This window comes from Thalassophryne amazonica, chromosome 10 (assembly GCF_902500255.1).
Source record: "Thalassophryne amazonica chromosome 10, fThaAma1.1, whole genome shotgun sequence".
NCBI lineage: Eukaryota > Metazoa > Chordata > Actinopteri > Batrachoidiformes > Batrachoididae > Thalassophryne > Thalassophryne amazonica.
This window is the reverse complement of record NC_047112.1, coordinates 117,464,054-117,485,061: the sequence shown is the minus strand read 5'-3', so window position 1 is coordinate 117,485,061 and position 21,008 is coordinate 117,464,054. Positions and strand designations below refer to the sequence as shown.

General features: G+C 46.5%; 1 protein-coding gene and 1 long non-coding RNA gene across 2 annotated transcripts in view; one reads left to right on the top strand and one right to left on the bottom strand.

Annotated features, from left to right (window-relative positions):
• Positions 1-21,008, bottom strand: part of si:ch211-129c21.1 (uncharacterized protein LOC563087 homolog) — a 121,730-nt gene that overhangs the window by 35,433 nt on the left and 65,289 nt on the right. The window contains 1 exon segment of the mRNA XM_034180754.1: positions 20,758-20,980. Within this exon segment, the coding sequence (XP_034036645.1) occupies positions 20,758-20,980 (223 nt within the window).
• LOC117519404 lies at positions 6,810-20,828 on the top strand. The gene is made up of 3 exons (XR_004563279.1): positions 6,810-6,821; positions 20,335-20,338; positions 20,743-20,828. It is a non-coding gene; the product is annotated as an uncharacterized LOC117519404 (long non-coding RNA).

Genomic DNA, 21,008 nt, shown 5'->3' with positions numbered 1-21,008 from the left:
TTTGGTTTTTAGTTATATTTCCCCCTTAGTTCATGTTTGTCCACGTTTCCTCGGGTTCTGGGTCAGCCCGCCCTCCGTTTTGGTTTTTAGTTATATTTCTCCCTTAGTTCATGTTTGTCCACGTTTGCTCGGGTTCTGGGTCAGCCCGACTTCCGTTTTGGTTTTTAGTTATATTTCCCCCTTAGTTCATGTTTGTCCACGTTTGCTCGGGTTCTGGGTCAGCCCGCCTTCCGTTTTGGTTTTTAGTTATATTTCCCCCTTAGTTCATGTTTGTCCACGTTTCCTCGGGTTCTGGGTCAGCCCGCCCTCCGTTTTGGTTTTTAGTTATATTTCTCCTTTAGTTCATGTTTGTCCACGTTTGCTCGGGTTCTGGGTCAGCCCGCCCTCCGTTTTGGTTTTTAGTTATATTTCCCCCTTAGTTCATGTTTGTCCACGTTTCCTCGGGTTCTGGGTCAGCCCGCCCTCCGTTTTGGTTTTTAGTTATATTTCCCCCTTAGTTCATGTTTGTCCACGTTTGCTCGGGTTCTGGGTCAGCCCGCCTTCCGTTTTGGTTTTTAGTTATATTTCCCCCTTAGTTCATGTTTGTCCACGTTTCCCTCGGGTTCTGGGTCAGCCCGCCCTCCGTTTTGGTTTTTAGTTATATTTCTCCTTTAGTTCATGTTTGTCCACGTTTGCTCGGGTTCTGGGTCAGCCCGCCCTCCGTTTTGGTTTTTAGTTATATTTTCTCCCTTAGTTCATGTTTGTCCACGTTTCCTCGGGTTCTGGGTCAGCCCGCCCTCCGTTTGGTTTTTAGTTATATTTCCCCCTTAGTTCATGTTTGTCCACGTTTCCTCGGGTTCTGGGTCAGCCCGCCTTCCGTTTTGGTTTTTAGTTATATTTCTCCCTTAGTTCATGTTTGTCCACGTTTGCTGGGGTTCTGGGTCAGCCCGCCTTCCGTTTTGGTTTTTAGTTATATTTCTCCCTTAGTTCATGTTTGTCCATGTTTGCTCGGGTTCTGGGTCAGCCCGCCCTCCGTTTTGGTTTTTAGTTATATTTCTCCCTTAGTTCATGTTTGTCCACATTTGCTCGGGTTCTGGGTCAGCCCGCCCTCCGTTTTGGTTTTTAGTTATATTTCTCCTTTAGTTCATGTTTGTCCACGTTTGCTCGGGTTCTGGGTCAGCCCGCCCTCCGTTTTGGTTTTTAGTTATATTTCTCCCTTAGTTCATGTTTGTCCACGTTTCCTCGGGTTCTGGGTCAGCCCGCCCTCCGTTTTGGTTTTTAGTTATATTTCTCCCTTAGTTCATGTTTGTCCACGTTTGCTCGGGTTCTGGGTCAGCCCGCCTTCCGTTTTGGTTTTTAGTTATATTTCCCCCTTAGTTCATGTTTGTCCACGTTTGCTCGGGTTCTGGGTCAGCCCGCCTTCCGTTTTGGTTTTTAGTTATATTTCTCCCTTAGTTCATGTTTGTCCACGTTTCCTCGGGTTCTGGGTCAGCCCGCCCTCCGTTTTGGTTTTTAGTTATATTTCTCCCTTAGTTCATGTTTGTCCACGTTTGCTCGGGTTCTGGGTCAGCCCGCCCTCCGTTTTGGTTTTTAGTTATATTTCTCCCTTAGTTCATGTTTGTCCACGTTTGCTCGGGTTCTGGGTCAGCCCGCCTTCCGTTTTGGTTTTTAGTTATATTTCTCCCTTAGTTCATGTTTGTCAACGTTTCCTCGGGTTCTGGGTCAGCCCGCCCTCCGTTTTGGTTTTTAGTTATATTTCTCCTTTAGTTCATGTTTGTCCACGTTTCCTCGGGTTCTGGGTCAGCCCGCCCTCCGTTTTGGTTTTTAGTTATATTTCTCCCTTAGTTCATGTTTGTCCACGTTTGCTCGGGTTCTGGGTCAGCCCGCCTTCCGTTTTGGTTTTTAGTTATATTTCCCCCTTAGTTCATGTTTGTCCACGTTTGCTCGGGTTCTGGGTCAGCCCGCCTTCCGTTTTGGTTTTTAGTTATATTTCTCCCTTAGTTCATGTTTGTCCACGTTTCCTCGGGTTCTGGGTCAGCCCGCCCTCCGTTTTGGTTTTTAGTTATATTTCTCCCTTAGTTCATGTTTGTCCACGTTTGCTCGGGTTCTGGGTCAGCCCGCCCTCCGTTTTGGTTTTTAGTTATATTTCTCCCTTAGTTCATGTTTGTCCACGTTTGCTCGGGTTCTGGGTCAGCCCGCCTTCCGTTTTGGTTTTTAGTTATATTTCTCCCTTAGTTCATGTTTGTCAACGTTTCCTCGGGTTCTGGGTCAGCCCGCCCTCCGTTTTGGTTTTTAGTTATATTTCTCCTTTAGTTCATGTTTGTCCACGTTTGCTCGGGTTCTGGGTCAGCCCGCCCTCCGTTTTGGTTTTTAGTTATATTTCTCCCTTAGTTCATGTTTGTCCACGTTTCCTCGGGTTCTGGGTCAGCCCGCCCTCCGTTTTGGTTTTTAGTTATATTTCTCCCTTAGTTCATGTTTGTCCACGTTTGCTCGGGTTCTGGGTCAGCCCGCCTTCCGTTTTGGTTTTTAGTTATATTTCTCCCTTAGTTCATGTTTGTCAACGTTTCCTCGGGTTCTGGGTCAGCCCGCCCTCCGTTTTGGTTTTTAGTTATATTTCTCCTTTAGTTCATGTTTGTCCACGTTTGCTCGGGTTCTGGGTCAGCCCGCCCTCCGTTTTGGTTTTTAGTTATATTTCTCCCTTAGTTCATGTTTGTCCACGTTTGCTCGGGTTCTGGGTCAGCCCGCCCTCCGTTTGTTTTGACAGCTGTCTTTATGAAGCTTCCGCCTTCTCATGCTGTCAGCTGAGGGCGGGGGTTTGTGACAGCTGTCATGCGAGAGCTCCGCCCCTCGCACATTTAGTCTTTATTTCCTCCTGTAAAACATCTTGAAGTTTCCTTATTGATTGTTTGAGTCATCATGATATTGTTATACTTTTCTTGGTTTTGTGCTCAGTTTATTTTTCCACCCAATCAAAAATATTTTGTTATCTTTCAATACTAATTGATTTGTTTTTTCTCACGTGCCTCCTGTGTTTCCATTTGTACGTGTTGGTCATAGTTGTCATTAATTCTGTTTGTTATTTAAGTGTCACTTGGATCAGGGCTGGTGCTGGTCGATTGTTTTTTGCCACACGTCTTGCCACAGAAGAAGCTCCTTTTGCCACACAGCTGATCATTTGCTATTCCGCAGGTTCCAGCTTCACTGAAGGTCTGTTTTATAAATGTACCTTCCTCGCTGTCACGTTTTGACAGTTGTTTTTTGTTATCACGTTTTTTTTAGTCGCTGTCTTTTGGAAAGCTTTTTGAGTTTTTGATTCTTCTGTGTTTTTTCACTTCACCTCTGTTAGTCAGAGAAGTATTTTGGATTTTTTGGGACACTTAAATATTCCTAGTTTTTTCACTTGTCTTCTGTAAATAAACACCTTGATTTGCACCGTACTCATCCTTGTTTTTGGCATCTGCATTCTGGGGTCCAGTTCCTCGTGTTCCAGGGTTCAAAACCATAACAGAATTTGAATTATTGAAAAAAGAACTCGTGACCAGCACTGCTCGACAGTCTCATCTCATGTCCTGTGGAAGGGATATTTTTCTGTTTATTGAAGCAGCCGAAGGCCATATCTGTAAGTTACGTGATATTTGTTTGTTCTGACATTACTAGAGACTGATGTTTCTGGATATCTACAGAAAAACTAAATAAGACATATGTTTTGTGTTGCAGCTCGCTTGAATAATTAGTCTGGGAAATGTACAGGATTCTGTTGTTTCATGTATACTTAGTACTTTAAGGGCAAATTTATTCATGTGTATTGTACAAGGATGATTGTGCACTTACCTTAGCATTTGTGATAAGAATTTGGTTAAATTCCATTGAAGGGGATACATTCACTGTATTCTGTATTGTTTGTATTACAGTTTAACAGTCAAGTCCCTCACTAAACTCAAAGACAACAGAACTTCTTCGCTCTGAGAGTCTGATTGTTTAACTTGATAGATAAGCTTTTTCAAGCACAAAGAGTGAGGCCAGTATAAATAATAATAATAATAATAATAATAATAATAATAATAATAATAATAATAATAATAATAATAATAACTAGAAGCACTCAGAGTGCAAACCTCCGCCAAGGCCATAAGGTCATTGACCCTATAGAGATTCCCTCCTTGACGCAGTGATCTATTCAACAATTCAGTGTTACAACCAAAACTATGATACATACACTTTTCTTTCCTTTATATTTGACATCCCTGACCATGAAAACATACCACTAGAACTTGGAATCACTTTTATGTCTTTATTAGTTCAAAAGTTATTGTATAAAAACGATTTTTCAGTAATGGCAGTTTTCTTCTGGATCTAGCTCCATGACATTTGAAGCTACATCAAATCTGATGACACCTTACTGAATCAGTACAGATTCAGCTACAATTTGGTGTTAGTTGTGCATCTCTAGCTTCATTTGTCACCTCACACTGACACATTTTCTATTTTCCCTATATTTCTGAATATTCTGGATCACCAGATCCGGAATCCGGATCCGATCATCACCAAACTTTGTTTGATAGAACATTTGACTATATTACACCCTAATTTTTTTCAAGCCTTTCTGCCTTGTTTTTGTGGAGTTAGAAACTAGAATGTCAAAATTCCCCCATGCCGCAATGGTGAAGAATCATTAAAAAATTCCTGGATCTGGATCGTGATCCGGATCACCACTAAAATTTAATCACTTGTTCCTCTTGTCATTTCCAACCACTCCACAAAATTTCATCAAAATCCGTTCAAAACTTTTGAGTTATCCTGCTGATGATCAGACAGACAGACAAACAAACAAACGCGACCGAAAACATAACCTCCTTGGCGGAGGTAATAATCATATATCATGAATGATATTCACATTTTGCGATAATGTATGTATGTATTGGAATTGTATGCAAAATGTGTAGACTTGTACCTGTCTCCAGTGCCTCATACACCAGCAGCTGAAAGACAGAGTGTGCGCTGTGCGAGTCCATCAAACCCTCTCACGGCAGGTGTCGGCCAAATTCCAGGTGACACACATGAACATCTAACACTGCTTGCACTTAGAAAATGTGTGGCCAGTTGCACTCTTGGCACAACAACAGACTGCAGACAATCGTACTTGCAGTGAAATTTGTCTAAGTTCCCCACGAGTGTGATTTTGCAAACACACACACTGACATGTGGGTGTGTGCGCTTCAATGACAGGAGGTGTGGCTTCCAACAGAAGCAGCTGTGGAGATCTGTCAGTCTGGACATCCCAGCTGGACAACACCAACTGTGTTTGGACAGACAAGGACTAACAACTGTCCACTGTGAGGCACGTGTGTCAGATTGCTGTACTTATGTGGACATAAATAAAAACATATCGCCGTGGCAACAAGCTGCAGCGAGTGCGTGCACGGAGTGGACATTGACAGCCTGCCAGGTTGAAACAAACCATCAGATCAGAACATGCAGTGGGTGATCTGACCGTCACGTCACCCACATGAGCTGTGTTCCACATGACGTGGTGTCTGTGCTATGGCACGCCGTCCACAAGACATGCATGTTGGGTAGAACACGCGCACAGGATGACTGGATGCACCAGACCAGTAGATGTGGACATGATCAGAGCACACTGTTTCTCCTTCATGTCATTTCATGACTGTATGTCTGTGACGATGAGTCATCTACAGAGGAACAGACAGATCATATTTGTATTGCTCACTTGATAAATGCAGTGTTTTTATATGGTGAGGGATTTTAATTTTTTTTGTAATACATCCATGTCCTTCCTAATATGAGGCAGGTTCCCACAGCTTTCAAAGGACAGCTGCGTAGCTCAGTGGTAAAGTTTCTGACTGACAATCAGAGCTTTTGTAAGGCATGGGTTTGCATCCCATGGGTGGTATGTTTTATTATTTTTAATTCCACATAAGTGGTGCGATGTGGTGTACCAAACTTCGCTCTATGTGTGAAGGGGCCCTAAGGTTAGCAGCACAGTGAGGATTCTCTTCCTGGACTTCTCAAGCACCTTCAACACCATCCAGCCCCTTGTGATTCAGCACCTTACTGAACAGGATGTGAGTGAACCCCTGCCTGGTCACTTGGATCTCCAGCTACTTGACTGACAGGCCGCAGTATGTCAGGCTGAGGGACACCACAGGGCACGGTGCTGGTTCCTCTTCTCTTCATCCTGTACACCTCGGACGTTTTCTAGAACTGAGTTGTGTCACATTCAAAAGTTTGCAGATGACACAATCATTGATGGATGCATCAGGGATGACAGAGAGGAGGAGTACAAGAGTCTAGTAAAGGACTTTGATGTCTGGTTGCACACAAACCATCTACAGCTGAACACCTCCAAGACAAAGGAGCTGAGCTCTGACTTTGGGAATTCCAAGACCAAGACCGCAACCAGTTCAGATCAAGGGAGTTGAGGTGGAGACTGTGGATTCCTACAAGTACCTCGGGCTGTGGCTGGACAGCAAACTGGACTGGACAACCCACACCAACCATCTGTACAGGAAGGGACAAAGCAGGCTGGACTTTCTGAGGAGGCTGCAGTCGTTGAAAACACCTTGGCGATTTAGCCTGCTTATGATGACCGTATTAAACACGCTGGCATACGGTGGCGTACGTCTATTAATGCAACTGTCACACCTTGACAATTAACCAGCATATGCTGACAGCCCCGTTATCACCAAGTGGTTCAGGTCGGTACTGCACGGTGTGGTGCGGGTTAAAAACAGAGTAATTTAACATTATCTTATTTTATTATTTTATTTTTTCCTTGGTGGACCATTGTCACTGTGCACAGAATGCTGATGAGTTAACTGGCTGTGGTAAATGCTGCCGTGAATAAATGGAGTGCTGGGACTCTAAACTTTTAAAGCGCCATCGCTGTCGTCTATCACAGACCTGAATAATGAAACGCTGTGATTTCTACTTTTGAAGCACCAGTCGACCACGGTCAGGTGTGATCAGACCTGAATGAAGTGATCTGGTGATCTGTTGGTGTGATCACTGACAGCTCACAACGTCAGCAACGGCGCTTTAAATGTTTAAAGAGACACAGCCCTTCATTCGGCTCTGATCACACTGATAGATCAGGTCACTGATGATCACACCTGATTGCGGTCAACTGTTTTAGAGTGCCTCATATTGTAAAACCAACAGGATACTGCATGAAGGTGAAGCAGAAACAAAAGACTCGCTGTTTTTTTTTTTACTATGATGGATATTGTGCACACAGGGCCACACACAGAGGGCCGTACACACATCACCGCACACACAGAGCCGTACACACATCACAGCACACACAGGGCTGTACATTAATCACAGCACACACAGGACCACACACAGAGCCGTACACACATCACAGCACACACAGGGCTGTACATTAATCACAGCACACACAGGACCACACACAGAGCCGTACACACATCACAGCACACACAGGGCTGTACATTAATCACAGCACACACAGGACCACACACAGAGCCGTACACACATCACAGCACACACAGGGCTGTACATTCATCACAAAACACACAGGACCACACACAAGCTGTACACATCACAGCACACACAGAGCTGTACACACATCACAGCACACACAGGGCTGTACATTAATCACAGCATACACAGGGCTGTACATTAATCACAGCATACACAGGGCCACACACAGAGGGCCGTACACACATCACAGCACACACAGGGCTGTACATTCATCACAAAACACACAGGACCACACACAGAGCCGTACACACATCATAGCACACACAGGGCTGTACATTAATCACAGCACACACAAGACCACACACAGAGCCGTACACACATCACAGCACACACAGGGCTGTACATTCATCACAAAACACACAGGACCACACACAGAGCCGTACATACATCACAGCACGCACAGAGCCGTACACACATCACAGCACACACAGGACCACACACAGAGCCGTACACACATCACAGCACACACAGAGCCGTACACACATCACAGCACACACAGAGCCATACACACATCACAGCACACACAGGACCACACACAGAGCCGTACACACATCACAGCACACACAGGGCTGTACATTCATCACAAAACACACAGGACCACACACAGAGCCGTACACACATCACAGCACACAGAGGGCTGTACACACATCACAGCACACACAGGGCTGTACATTAATCACAGCATACACAGGGCTGTACATTAATCACAGCATACACAGGGCCACACACAGAGGGCCGTACACACATCACAGCACACACAGGGCTGTACATTCATCACAAAACACACAGGACCACACACAGAGCCGTACACACATCACAGCACACACAGGGCTGTACATTAATCACAGCACACACAAGACCACACACAGAGCCGTACACACATCACAGCACACACAGGGCTGTACATTCATCACAAAACACACAGGACCACACACAGAGCCGTACACACATCACAGCACGCACAGAGCCGTACACACATCACAGCACACACAGGACCACACACAGAGCCGTACACACATCACAGCACACACAGAGCCGTACACACATCACAGCACACACAGAGCCATACACACATCACAGCACACACAGGACCACACACAGAGCCGTACACACATCACAGCACACACAGGGCTGTACATTAATCACAGCACACCCAGGACCACACACAGAGCTGTACACACATCACAGCACACACAGGGCTGTACATTAATCACAGCACACACAGGACCACACACAGAGCCGTACACACATCACAGCACACACAGAGCTGTACATTAATCACAGCACACACAGGACCACACACAGAGCCGTACACACATCACAGCACACACAGGGCTGTACATTCATCACAAAACACACAGGACCACACACAGAGCCGTACACACATCACAGCACACACAGAGCTGTACACACATCACAGCACACACAGGGCTGTACATTAATCACAGCATACACAGGGCCACACACAGAGGGCCGTACACACATCACAGCACACACAGGGCCACACACAGAGGGCTGTACACACATCACAGCACACACAGAGCCACACACAGAGGGCTGTACACACATCACAGCACACACAGGGCCACACCTAGAGGGCCGTACACACATCACAGCATGCAGACGAGCGTACACACAGCATAGCACACACAGGGCCACACACAGAGGGCTGTACACACATCACAGCACACACAGGGCCACACACAGAGGGCCGTACACACATCACAGCACGCAGACGAGCGTACACGCAACACAGCACACACAGGGCCACACACAGAGGGCTGTACACACATCACAGCACACACAGGGCCACACACAGAGGGCCGTACACACAACATAGCACACACAGGGCCACACCTAGAGGGCCGTACACACATCACAGCACGCAGACGAGCGTACACACAGCATAGCACACACAGGGTCACACACAGAGGGCTGTACACACATAACAGCACACACAGGGCCACACACAGAGGGCTGTACACACATCACAGCACACAAAGGGCCACACACAGAGGGCTGTACACACATCACAGCACACATAGGGCCACACCTAGAGGGCCGTACACACATCACAGCACGCAGACGAGCGTACACACAGCATAGCACACACAGGGCCACACACAGAGGGCTGTACACACATCACATCACACACAGGGCCACACACAGAGCCGTACACACATCATAGCACACACAGGGCTGTACATTAATCACAGCACACACAGGACCACACACAGAGCCGTACACACATCACAGCACACACAGGGCTGTACATTCATCACAAAACACACAGGACCACACACAGAGCCGTACACACATCACAGCACACACAGAGCTGTACACACATCACAGCACACACAGGGCTGTACATTAATCACAGCATACACAGGGCCACACACAGAGGGCCGTACACACATCACAGCACACACAGGGCCACACACAGAGGGCTGTACACACATCACAGCACACACAGAGCCACACACAGAGGGCTGTACACACATCACAGCACACACAGGGCCACACCTAGAGGGCCGTACACACATCACAGCATGCAGACGAGCGTACACACAGCATAGCACACACAGGGCCACACACAGAGGGCTGTACACACATCACAGCACACACAGGGCCACACACAGAGGGCCGTACACACATCACAGCACGCAGACGAGCGTACACGCAACACAGCACACACAGGGCCACACACAGAGGGCTGTACACACATCACAGCACACACAGGGCCACACACAGAGGGCCGTACACACAACATAGCACACACAGGGCCACACCTAGAGGGCCGTACACACATCACAGCACGCAGACGAGCGTACACACAGCATAGCACACACAGGGTCACACACAGAGGGCTGTACACACATAACAGCACACACAGGGCCACACACAGAGGGCTGTACACACATCACAGCACACACAGGGCCACACACAGAGGGCTGTACACACATCACAGCACACATAGGGCCACACCTAGAGGGCCGTACACACATCACAGCACGCAGACGAGCGTACACACAGCATAGCACACACAGGGCCACACACAGAGGGCTGTACACACATCACATCACACACAGGGCCACACACAGAGCCGTACACACATCATAGCACACACAGGGCTGTACATTAATCACAGCACACACAAGACCACACACAGAGCCGTACACACATCACAGCACACACAGGGCTGTACATTCATCACAAAACACACAGGACCACACACAGAGCCGTACACACATCACAGCACGCACAGAGCCGTACACACATCACAGCACGCACAGAGCCGTACACACATCACAGCACACACAGGGCTGTACATTAATCACAGCACACACAGGACCACACACAAAGCCGTACACACATCACAGCACACATACAGCCGTACACACAGGACCACACACAGAGCCGTACACACATCACAGCACACACAGGGCTGTACATTAATCACAGCACACACAGGACCACACACAGAGCCGTACACACATCACAGCACACACAGGACCACACACAGAGCCGTACACTCATCACAGCACACACAGGGCTGTACATTAATCACAGCACACACAGGACCACACACAGAGCCATACACATATCACAGTACACACAGGGCTGTACATTCATCACAGAACAGACAGGACCACACACAGAGGGCCATACACACATCAATCAATTAATCAATTTTATTTATATAGCGCCAAATCACAACAAACAGTTGCCAAAAAGGCACTTTATATTATAAGGCAAGGTCATACAATAATTACGTAAAAACCCCAATGGTCAAAACGACCCCCTGTGAGCAAGCACTTGGTGACAGTGGGAAGGAAAAACTCCCTTTTAACAGGAAGAAGCCTCCAGCAGAACCAGGCTCAGCACACACAGAGCCGTACACACATCACAGCACACACAGGACCACACAGAGCCATACACACATCACAGCACACACAGGGCTGTACATTCATCACAGAACACACATGACCACACACAGAGGGCCGTACACACATCACAGCACACACAGGGCTGTACATTAATCACAGCACACACAGGACCACACACAGAGCCGTACACACATCACAGCACACACAGGGCTGTACATTAATCACAGCACACACAGGACCACACACGGAGCCGTACACACATCACAGCACACACAGGGCTGTACATTCATCACAAAACACACAGGACCACACACAGAGCCGTACACACATCACAGCACACACAGAGCTGTACACACATCACAGCACACACAGGGCTGTACATTAATCACAGCATACACAGGGCCACACACAGAGGGCCGTACACACATCACAGCACACACAGGGCTGTACATTCATCACAAAACACACAGGACCACACACAGAGCCGTACACACATCATAGCACACACAGGGCTGTACATTAATCACAGCACACACAAGACCACACACAGAGCCGTACACACATCACAGCACACACAGGGCTGTACATTCATCACAAAACACACAGGACCACACACAGAGCCGTACACACATCACAGCACGCACAGAGCCGTACACACATCACAGCACACACAGGGCTGTACATTAATCACAGCACACACAGGACCACACACAGAGCCGTACACACATCACAGCACACACAGAGCCGTACACACATCACAGCACACACAGGGCTGTACATTAATCACAGCACACACAGGACCACACACAGAGCCGTACACACATCACAGCACACACAGGGCTGTACATTAATCACAGCACACCCAGGACCACACACAGAGCCGTACACACATCACAGCACACACAGGGCTGTACATTAATCACAGCACACACAGGACCACACACAGAGCCGTACACACATCACAGCACACACAGGGCTGTACATTAATCACAGCATACACAGGGCCACACACAGAGGGCCGTACACACATCACAGCACACACAGGGCCACACACAGAGGGCTGTACACACATCACAGCACACACAGGGCCACACCTAGAGGGCCGTACACACATCACAGCACGCAGACGAGCGTACACACAGCATAGCACACACAGGGCCACACACAGAGGGCTGTACACACATCACAGCACACACAGGGCCACACACAGAGGGCCGTACACACAACATAGCACACACAGGGCCACACCTAGAGGGCCGTACACACATCACAGCACGCAGACGAGCGTACACGCAACACAGCACACACAGGGCCACACACAGAGGGCTGTACACACATCACAGCACACACAGGGCCACACACAGAGGGCCGTACACACAACATAGCACACACAGGGCCACACCTAGAGGGCCGTACACACATCACAGCACGCAGACGAGCGTACACACAGCATAGCACACACAGGGTCACACACAGAGGGCTGTACACACATAACAGCACACACAAGGCCACACACAGGGGGCTGTACACACATCACAGCACACACAGGGCCACACACAGAGGGCTGTACACACACCACAGCACACATAGGGCCACACCTAGAGGGCCGTACACACATCACAGCACGCAGACGAGCGTACACACAGCATAGCACACACAGGGCCACACACAGAGGGCTGTACACACATCACATCACACACAGGGCCACACACAGAGCCGTACACACATCATAGCACACACAGGGCTGTACATTAATCACAGCACACACAAGACCACACACAGAGCCGTACACACATCACAGCAGACACAGGGCTGTACATTCATCACAAAACACACAGGACCACACACAGAGCCGTACACACATCACAGCACGCACAGAGCCGTACACACATCACAGCACACACAGGGCTGTACATTAATCACAGCACACACAGGGCCACACACAGCAGGCCGTACACACATCACAGCACACACAGGGCTCTACATTCATCACAAAACACACAGGACCACACACAGAGCCGTACACACATCACAGCACACACAGAGCCGTACACACATCACAGCACACACAGGGCTGTACATTAATCACAGCACACACAGGACCACACACAAAGCCGTACACATATCACAGCACACATACAGCCGTACACACAGGACCACACACAGAGCCGTACACACATCACAGCACACACAGGGCTGTACATTAATCACAGCACACACAGGACCACACACAGAGCCGTACACACATCACAGCACACACAGGACCACACACAGAGCCGTACACTCATCACAGCACACACAGGGCTGTACATTAATCACAGCACACACAGGACCACACACAGAGCCATACACATATCACAGCACACACAGGGCTGTACATTCATCACAGAACAGACAGGACCACACACAGAGGGCCATACACACATCAATCAATTAATCAATTTTATTTATATAGCGCCAAATCACAACAAACAGTTGCCCCAAGGCACTTTATATTGTAAGGCAAGGCCATACAATAATTACGTAAAAACCCCAATGGTCAAAACGACCCCCTGTGAGCAAGCACTTGGCGACAGTGGGAAGGAAAAACTCCCTTTTAACAGGAAGAAGCCTCCAGCAGAACCAGGCTCAGCACACACAGAGCCGTACACACATCACAGCACACACAGGACCACACAGAGCCATACACACATCACAGCACACACAGAGGGTCGTACACACATCACAGAACACACAGGACCACACACAGAGGGCCGTACACACATCACAGCACACACAGAGGGTCGTACACACATCACAGAACACACAGAGGGTCGTACACACATCACAGAACACACAGAGGGCCGTACACACATCACAGCACACACAGAGGGCCGTACACACATCACAGCACACACAGAGGGTCGTACACACATCACAGAACACACAGAGGGCCGTACACACATCACAGCACACACAGGGCCACACGCACAGGACAGTACCCACATCACAGCATGCAGAGGATCATACACACATCACAGCACACAGGGCTGTACACACATCACAGCACGCACAGATAAAGTTTTCATTATTGGATTATCTTTTCAGATAACTTTGAAAACCATTATCGGACTAATTATCTTCTGATAAATTTTTGTCCGATAATTTTTAGACCGTTAACATGGTAAACAAAGGTGAACAGATGTGTAGTTCTACCCTCTGCAAACAGAGAAGAACTGCTTCTAAAAGAAACTGCTCTAGCCTCAGCAGGCAAATGAGAAGCAAAACGGAACCAGAAGCTTTTTTTTCAAACTTAACTTACAAAAATTCTTGATGGGAGACATGAAAGTAAAAAATAAAAAACAAAAAAAAAAATTACAAGACAGGTCTGCGGTGTTTTCACAGGTTATTCTATCAGTATTCATTTTATTTATACTTTCCAAGACCTCGGCCTGACGGCAGCATTGTGATTGAGTAGAGAGTTGAGCTTTGTGGCTTCTCTCAGTTGCGTCTGTGCTGGAAGCCATGTAGTAAACAGGAGCTTCCAGCAGGGGGCAGGATGTTGAAAGACAAAAGGGCTGATTCATTGTTTGGGTCTGTGGTCGCTTTTGATGCTTCCAAAAGTGATTGTGGTGTTGAAACTCAAATTCAGCTTGTTAGTAGTTGCAAGTGTACTGGAAACAATACTGGAATTTATCGGTTATCTGTAACTTCTGATAAGTGGTGGGCACAGTTCTGATAATCCGATAACAGATAATATCGAAGATAATGTTTTCATTAAAAAGCCATCACTTGACCCAGCTATCTTAGCTAATTATAGGCCAATCTCCAACCTTCCTTTTCTCTCAAAAATTCTTGAAAGGGTAGTTGTAAAACAGCTAACTGATCATCTGCAGAGGAATGGTCTATTTGAAGAGTTTCAGTCAGGTTTTAGAATTCATCATAGTACAGAAACAGCATTAGTGAAGGTTACAAATGATCTTCTTATGGCCTTGGACAGTGGACTCATCTCTGTGCTTGTTCTGTTAGACCTCAGTGCTGCTTTTGATACTGTTGACCATAAAATTTTATTACAGAGATTAGAGCATGCCATAGGTATTAAAGGCACTGCGCTGCGGTGGTTTGAATCATATTTGTCTAATAGATTACAATTTGTTCATGTAAATGGGGAATCTTCTTCACAGACTAAAGTTAATTATGGAGTTCCACAAGGTTCTGTGCTAGGACCAATTTTATTCACTTTATATATGCTTCCCTTAGGCAGTATTATTAGACGGTATTGCTTAAATTTTCATTGTTACGCAGATGATACCCAGCTTTATCTATCCATGAAGCCAGAGGACACACACCAATTAGCTAAACTGCAGGATTGTCTTACAGACATAAAGACATGGATGACCTCTAATTTCCTGCTTTTAAACTCAGATAAAACTGAAGTTATTGTACTTGGCCCCACAAATCTTAGAAACATGGTGTCTAACCAGATCGTTACTCTGGATGGCATTTCCCTGACCTCTAGTAATACTGTGAGAAATCTTGGAGTCATTTTTGATCAGGATATGTCATTCAAAGCGCATATTAAACAAATATGTAGGACTGCTTTTTTGCATTTATGCAATATCTCTAAAATCAGAAAGGTCTTGTCTCAGAGTGATGCTGAAAAACTAATTCATGCATTTATTTCCTCTAGGCTGGACTATTGTAATTCATTATTATCAGGTTGTCCTAAAAGTTCCCTAAAAAGCCTTCAGTTAATTCAAAATGCTGCAGCTAGACTACTGACGGGGACTAGAAGGAGAGAGCATATCTCACCCATATTGGCCTCTCTTCATTGGCTTCCTGTTAATTCTAGAATAGAATTTAAAATTCTTCTTCTTACTTATAAGGTTTTGAATAATCAGGTCCCATCTTATCTTAGGGACCTCGTAGTACCATATCACCCCAATAGAGCGCTTCGCTCTCAGACTGCAGGCTTACTTGTAGTTCCTAGGGTTTGTAAGAGCAGAATGGGAGGCAGAGCCTTCAGCTTTCAGGCTCCTCTCCTGTGGAACCAGCTCCCAATTCAGATCAGGGAGACAGACACCCTCTCTACTTTTAAGATTAGGCTTAAAACTTTCCTTTTTGCTAAAGCTTATAGTTAGGGCTGGATCAGGTGACCCTGAACCATCCCTTAGTTATGCTGCTATAGACTTAGACTGCTGGGGGGTTCCCATGATGCACTGAGTGTTTCTTTCTCTTTTTGCTCTGTATGCACCACTCTGCATTTAATCATTAGTGATTGATCTCTGCTCCCCTCCACAGCATGTCTTTTTCCTGGTTCTCTCCCTCAGCCCCAACCAGTCCCAGCAGAAGACTGCCCCTCCCTGAGCCTGGTTCTGCTGGAGGTTTCTTCCTGTTAAAAGGGAGTTTTTCCTTCCCACTGTCGCCAAGTGCTTGCTCACAGGGGCTCGTTTTGACAGTTGGGGTTTTTCTGTGATTATTGTATGGCTTTGCCTTACAATATAAAGTGCCTTGGGGCAACTGTTTGTTGTGATTTGGCGCTATATAAATAAAATTGATTTTGATTTGATTTGATGCCTCTTACATCAGTGGTGTCTGATCACTCAGTTATTAAGTTTACAGTTTCGCTGCTGTGTTTAGTGGAACAACAACCTTATATATCAACCGGCGATGCATCAACTCCTCATCTAGAAGCTAGACTGCCTGATGTCTTAGCTTCACATTTGACAAATACCCAGTCAGTAGACAGACTTGTGGATAGTTGAAGCTCAGTGCTCAAAACTACAGTCGACATCATTGCACCACCTGTGTTAAAACCGCGCTCCCCCAAATCACAGTCACCTTGGTTCAATGATTATCTGCATGATCTCAAGCATAAAGCAAGAGGTCTAGAATGGAAATGGCGACGTTCAAAATTAGAAGTGTTCCACCTTGCGTGGCGTGATGCTATCTTAGAATATAAGCATGCATTATTGGCTACAAAGCGGACTTACTACTCTGATTTGATCAACAAAAACAAGCATAACTCAAAGTTCTTGTTCGACATGGTGGCAACACTTATTCATGGACAACCACCTGTAGTTCGCTCTCCTTTTACAGCACAAGATTTCCTGGATTACTTTGAGAAGAAAATAGAAGACATCAGGTTAAACATATCCCAGCATGCCTTAATCCAGCCACTACACCCTGCTATTGAGGTGGGCACCACTACTGAGGTATTTCCTAGATTTACAGAATTTGATAGTATCTCACTAGGCATGCTGACGAAACTCGTAACGTCAACAAAAAGCACAACCTGTTTATTTGATCTGATACCAACAAAACTGTTTAAGGACCTGTGGTCCACTCTTGGGCCGACTGTGTTGGAAATTATTAATCTTTCTTTAACTTCTGGATCTGTTCCTAAATGTTTCAAATCTGCAGTGATTAAACCATTACTTAAGAAACCTAATCTTCACCCTAGTGTATTGAAAAACTATCGGCCGATATCAAATCTATCATTTTGCTCTAAAATTCTGGAAAAAGTGGTGTCACGGCAGCTCATAGACTATCTTACTGAGAATAATCTCTTTGAGCCACTGCAGTCTGTTTTTAGAAAATATCATTCCATGAATGATCTTCTACGTACAATGGATTCGGACACCACTACAGTTCTGTTGCTGGTAGATCTCAGTGTTGCATTTGATACAGTGGATCATCATATTCTACTTGATAGGCTGGAAAATCATTATGGGATTACTGGGAGTGCCTTTGCATGGCTGACGTCATACTTGAACAGTTGTTCTCACTGTGTTTTGTACAGTAACACTACCTCTAACCTTAGTGACATGAAATTTGGGGTTCCACAGGGGTCTGTCTTAGGCCCCCTGCTTTTCTCCCTTTATATAGCACCCCTTGGGCACATATTGCGGCGTTTTGGAATTACCTTTCACTGCTATGCAGATGATACTCAGTTATACATGCTGATAACTGCTGGTAATCTCGTTCACATAAAATCCTTAGAAGATTGCCTTGCAGCAGTGAGAAGTTGGATGTTTAGAAACTTCCTACTTTTAAACTCTGATAAGACTGAAATTATGATTCTTGGTCCAGTGAGACATCGGCATCAATTTGACCAGTTAACACTCAGCCTAGGCTTGTGTGTCATACATCACACTGACAAAGTGAGGAACCTTGGGGTAATTTTTGATCCTTCATTGTCCTTTGACCTCCACATTAGAAATATTACTCGGACTGCTTTCTTCCACCTGTGAAATATAGCGAAGATTTGTCCCATCCTGTCTATGGCTGATGCCGAGTCAGTCTAGCATTCGGGGTCTCCAATTGGTTCAAAATGCTGCAGCCAGACTTTTGACACGAAGCAGAAAGTTCGACCACATTACACCCATTTTGGCATCCCTTCACTGGCTTCCTGTCCCAGTGAGATCAGAGTTTAAGGTTCTGCTACTAGTCTATAAAATTATTCATGGACTGGCACCTCCCTACCTAGCTGACCTAATTAAACCTTACGTACCGGCCCGGGCTTTGCATTCTCAGGGTGCAGGACTACTTTGTGTCCCTAAGGTGAATAAGAAGTCTGCAGGTCACAGAGCTTTCTCTTATCGTGCCCCTGTTCTGTGGAATGATCTCCCTGTGTCAATAAAACAGTCAGATTGTGTGGAGACTTTCAAGTCCAGACTTAAGACGCACTTATTTCCCCGTTCGTATGGCTAGCATACTGGTACAGTTTTGTTTTATGCTTTTTACTCTTTTAATTTGTTGTGTGTTGGGGGGGCGTGGCTGGCTGTGTTGGTGTTCTTTTCTTTTCTTTGCTCTCCAGGTGGCATGAGGGCTGATTTGTCTGTGGAGAAAGTGCTCGCTGAAGAGTCCTCACCTTTATTAGCATCATGTGGAACACCTGTGGCAGGGGCTCACGTGCGGCCTTGAAGACTTGCAGCTGAAGCAGATAATTGGATGGCGTTCTGCATATAAGTCGTGTGATTTGAGCAGAACTGCTGGGAACTCGACCTTGTGACGTTCGTTTGTGAGATGCTGAGGACCGCGCCTGGGTTTGACATATCGAGCCCGTGAAGCAGGGAAGGGTGAGGACACATGCTGTCAGCACACGCTAAAGGTAATTAAGTGATTAAGTAATTGTTGATAGTATCTTGGTGTTTTGTTACACAGTAAACTGAGATTGTGAAGAGAATTGTGCAGCTTGCTTTTCACTGCGGTGGCGTGCAGGATAAGTGATCCTCCACTTGTTGTGAGAGGCTGCTCATTTGCATAAAGTTAAAAAGAAACATTGACCTGAGTGTGTTGCTGATAGCGTGTGTTATGCGAAAGATAGAGTTGTATCTGCTGACTCACCTCACCTTCTCTTTGCTTCACAGAGAATCGGTTCGTCGTGTCCACCTGGGGGGTGTTTGGCGGTGGTAGTGAGTCCAGGAGCGCCGGGCTTTAATCCTTGCGGGCGCTGGAGAACGTGCCACTTATCACTCCACCAGAGGGACGCTTTTTATGTTTTACATTTATAAGCACAGGTGAAAAATAAATTGTTTCTGTTGGGAGCCGCCTTCTGGTTATTTTTACCGCTGGGTTCTGTCAGACGCAGGTCCGCTCCTCAACCCGTGTCGACACATAACATAATTCATGTTATTAGTAATTGGAGCGGGCTGCGGCCTCAACTTTACCTAAATTCTGGGTGTTTTAGTGAAGTTTAGGGCTAGTAACCGGCGATCACCTTAGTATTTCTCTGTTTTTCTTGCTGTTTAATGCTGGCAAATTATACAGTATTTTTTGTCTTTCTGATGCCCGATTCTGTTTTTTCTCTCTGTTTAAGGTGCAGCTCCATCCAGAGATGGGAGTTGTATTCGTGTTGGCGATCCTCCTGTCATGTGCACCAATAGCATTTCTTGTATATTCGTCCGTGAATTGTTCTGTAATTTATGTCTGTATCATGGCCCAAGCAGAGGGTCACCCCTTTGAGTCTGGTCTGCTTGAGGTTTCTTCCTCAGAGGGAGTTTTTCCTTACCACTGTTGCTCTGGGGGTTGGTAAGGTTAGACCTTACTGTGTGAAGCGCTTTGAGGCAACTCTGTTGTGATTTGGCGCTATATAAATGAAAATAAATTGAAAATTGAAAAAACACATCACACACAGGGCCACACACAGAGGGCTGCACACACATCACAGCAAACACTGCACCATACGCACAGGACCGTACACACATCACAGCATGCAGACGGTCGTACACACAACACACACAGGGCCACACACAGAGTCGTATACATGACACCGTACACACAGGGCTGCATGCAAAGGGCTACACACTCAGGGTCGTACACACAGGGCTGTATCATGAGCACATGCTCTTAAAAGTGCAAACACTTCTATCAGAAGCCCATAATTTACCCGTGCCAATGAACATGACAGGATGTCTGTGTCTGTCCAGTGCCAGCACGCTTTCCACCACAATCCGGGTCAGCAGCGCCCCCTTTCTGAGCAGCAGGGGTCCTCCCATCAGCGGGCGGACTGCCTCGTCCATGAGGGGCCGGTCCCTGATGAATTGGAGGGTTTTGTCAGGAAGTTCCAGGGAGTGCTTCACGCCCATTTTGCGGGAGGCATCGTTGATGCACTGAAAAACAAATGGCCTTTAGGACCGG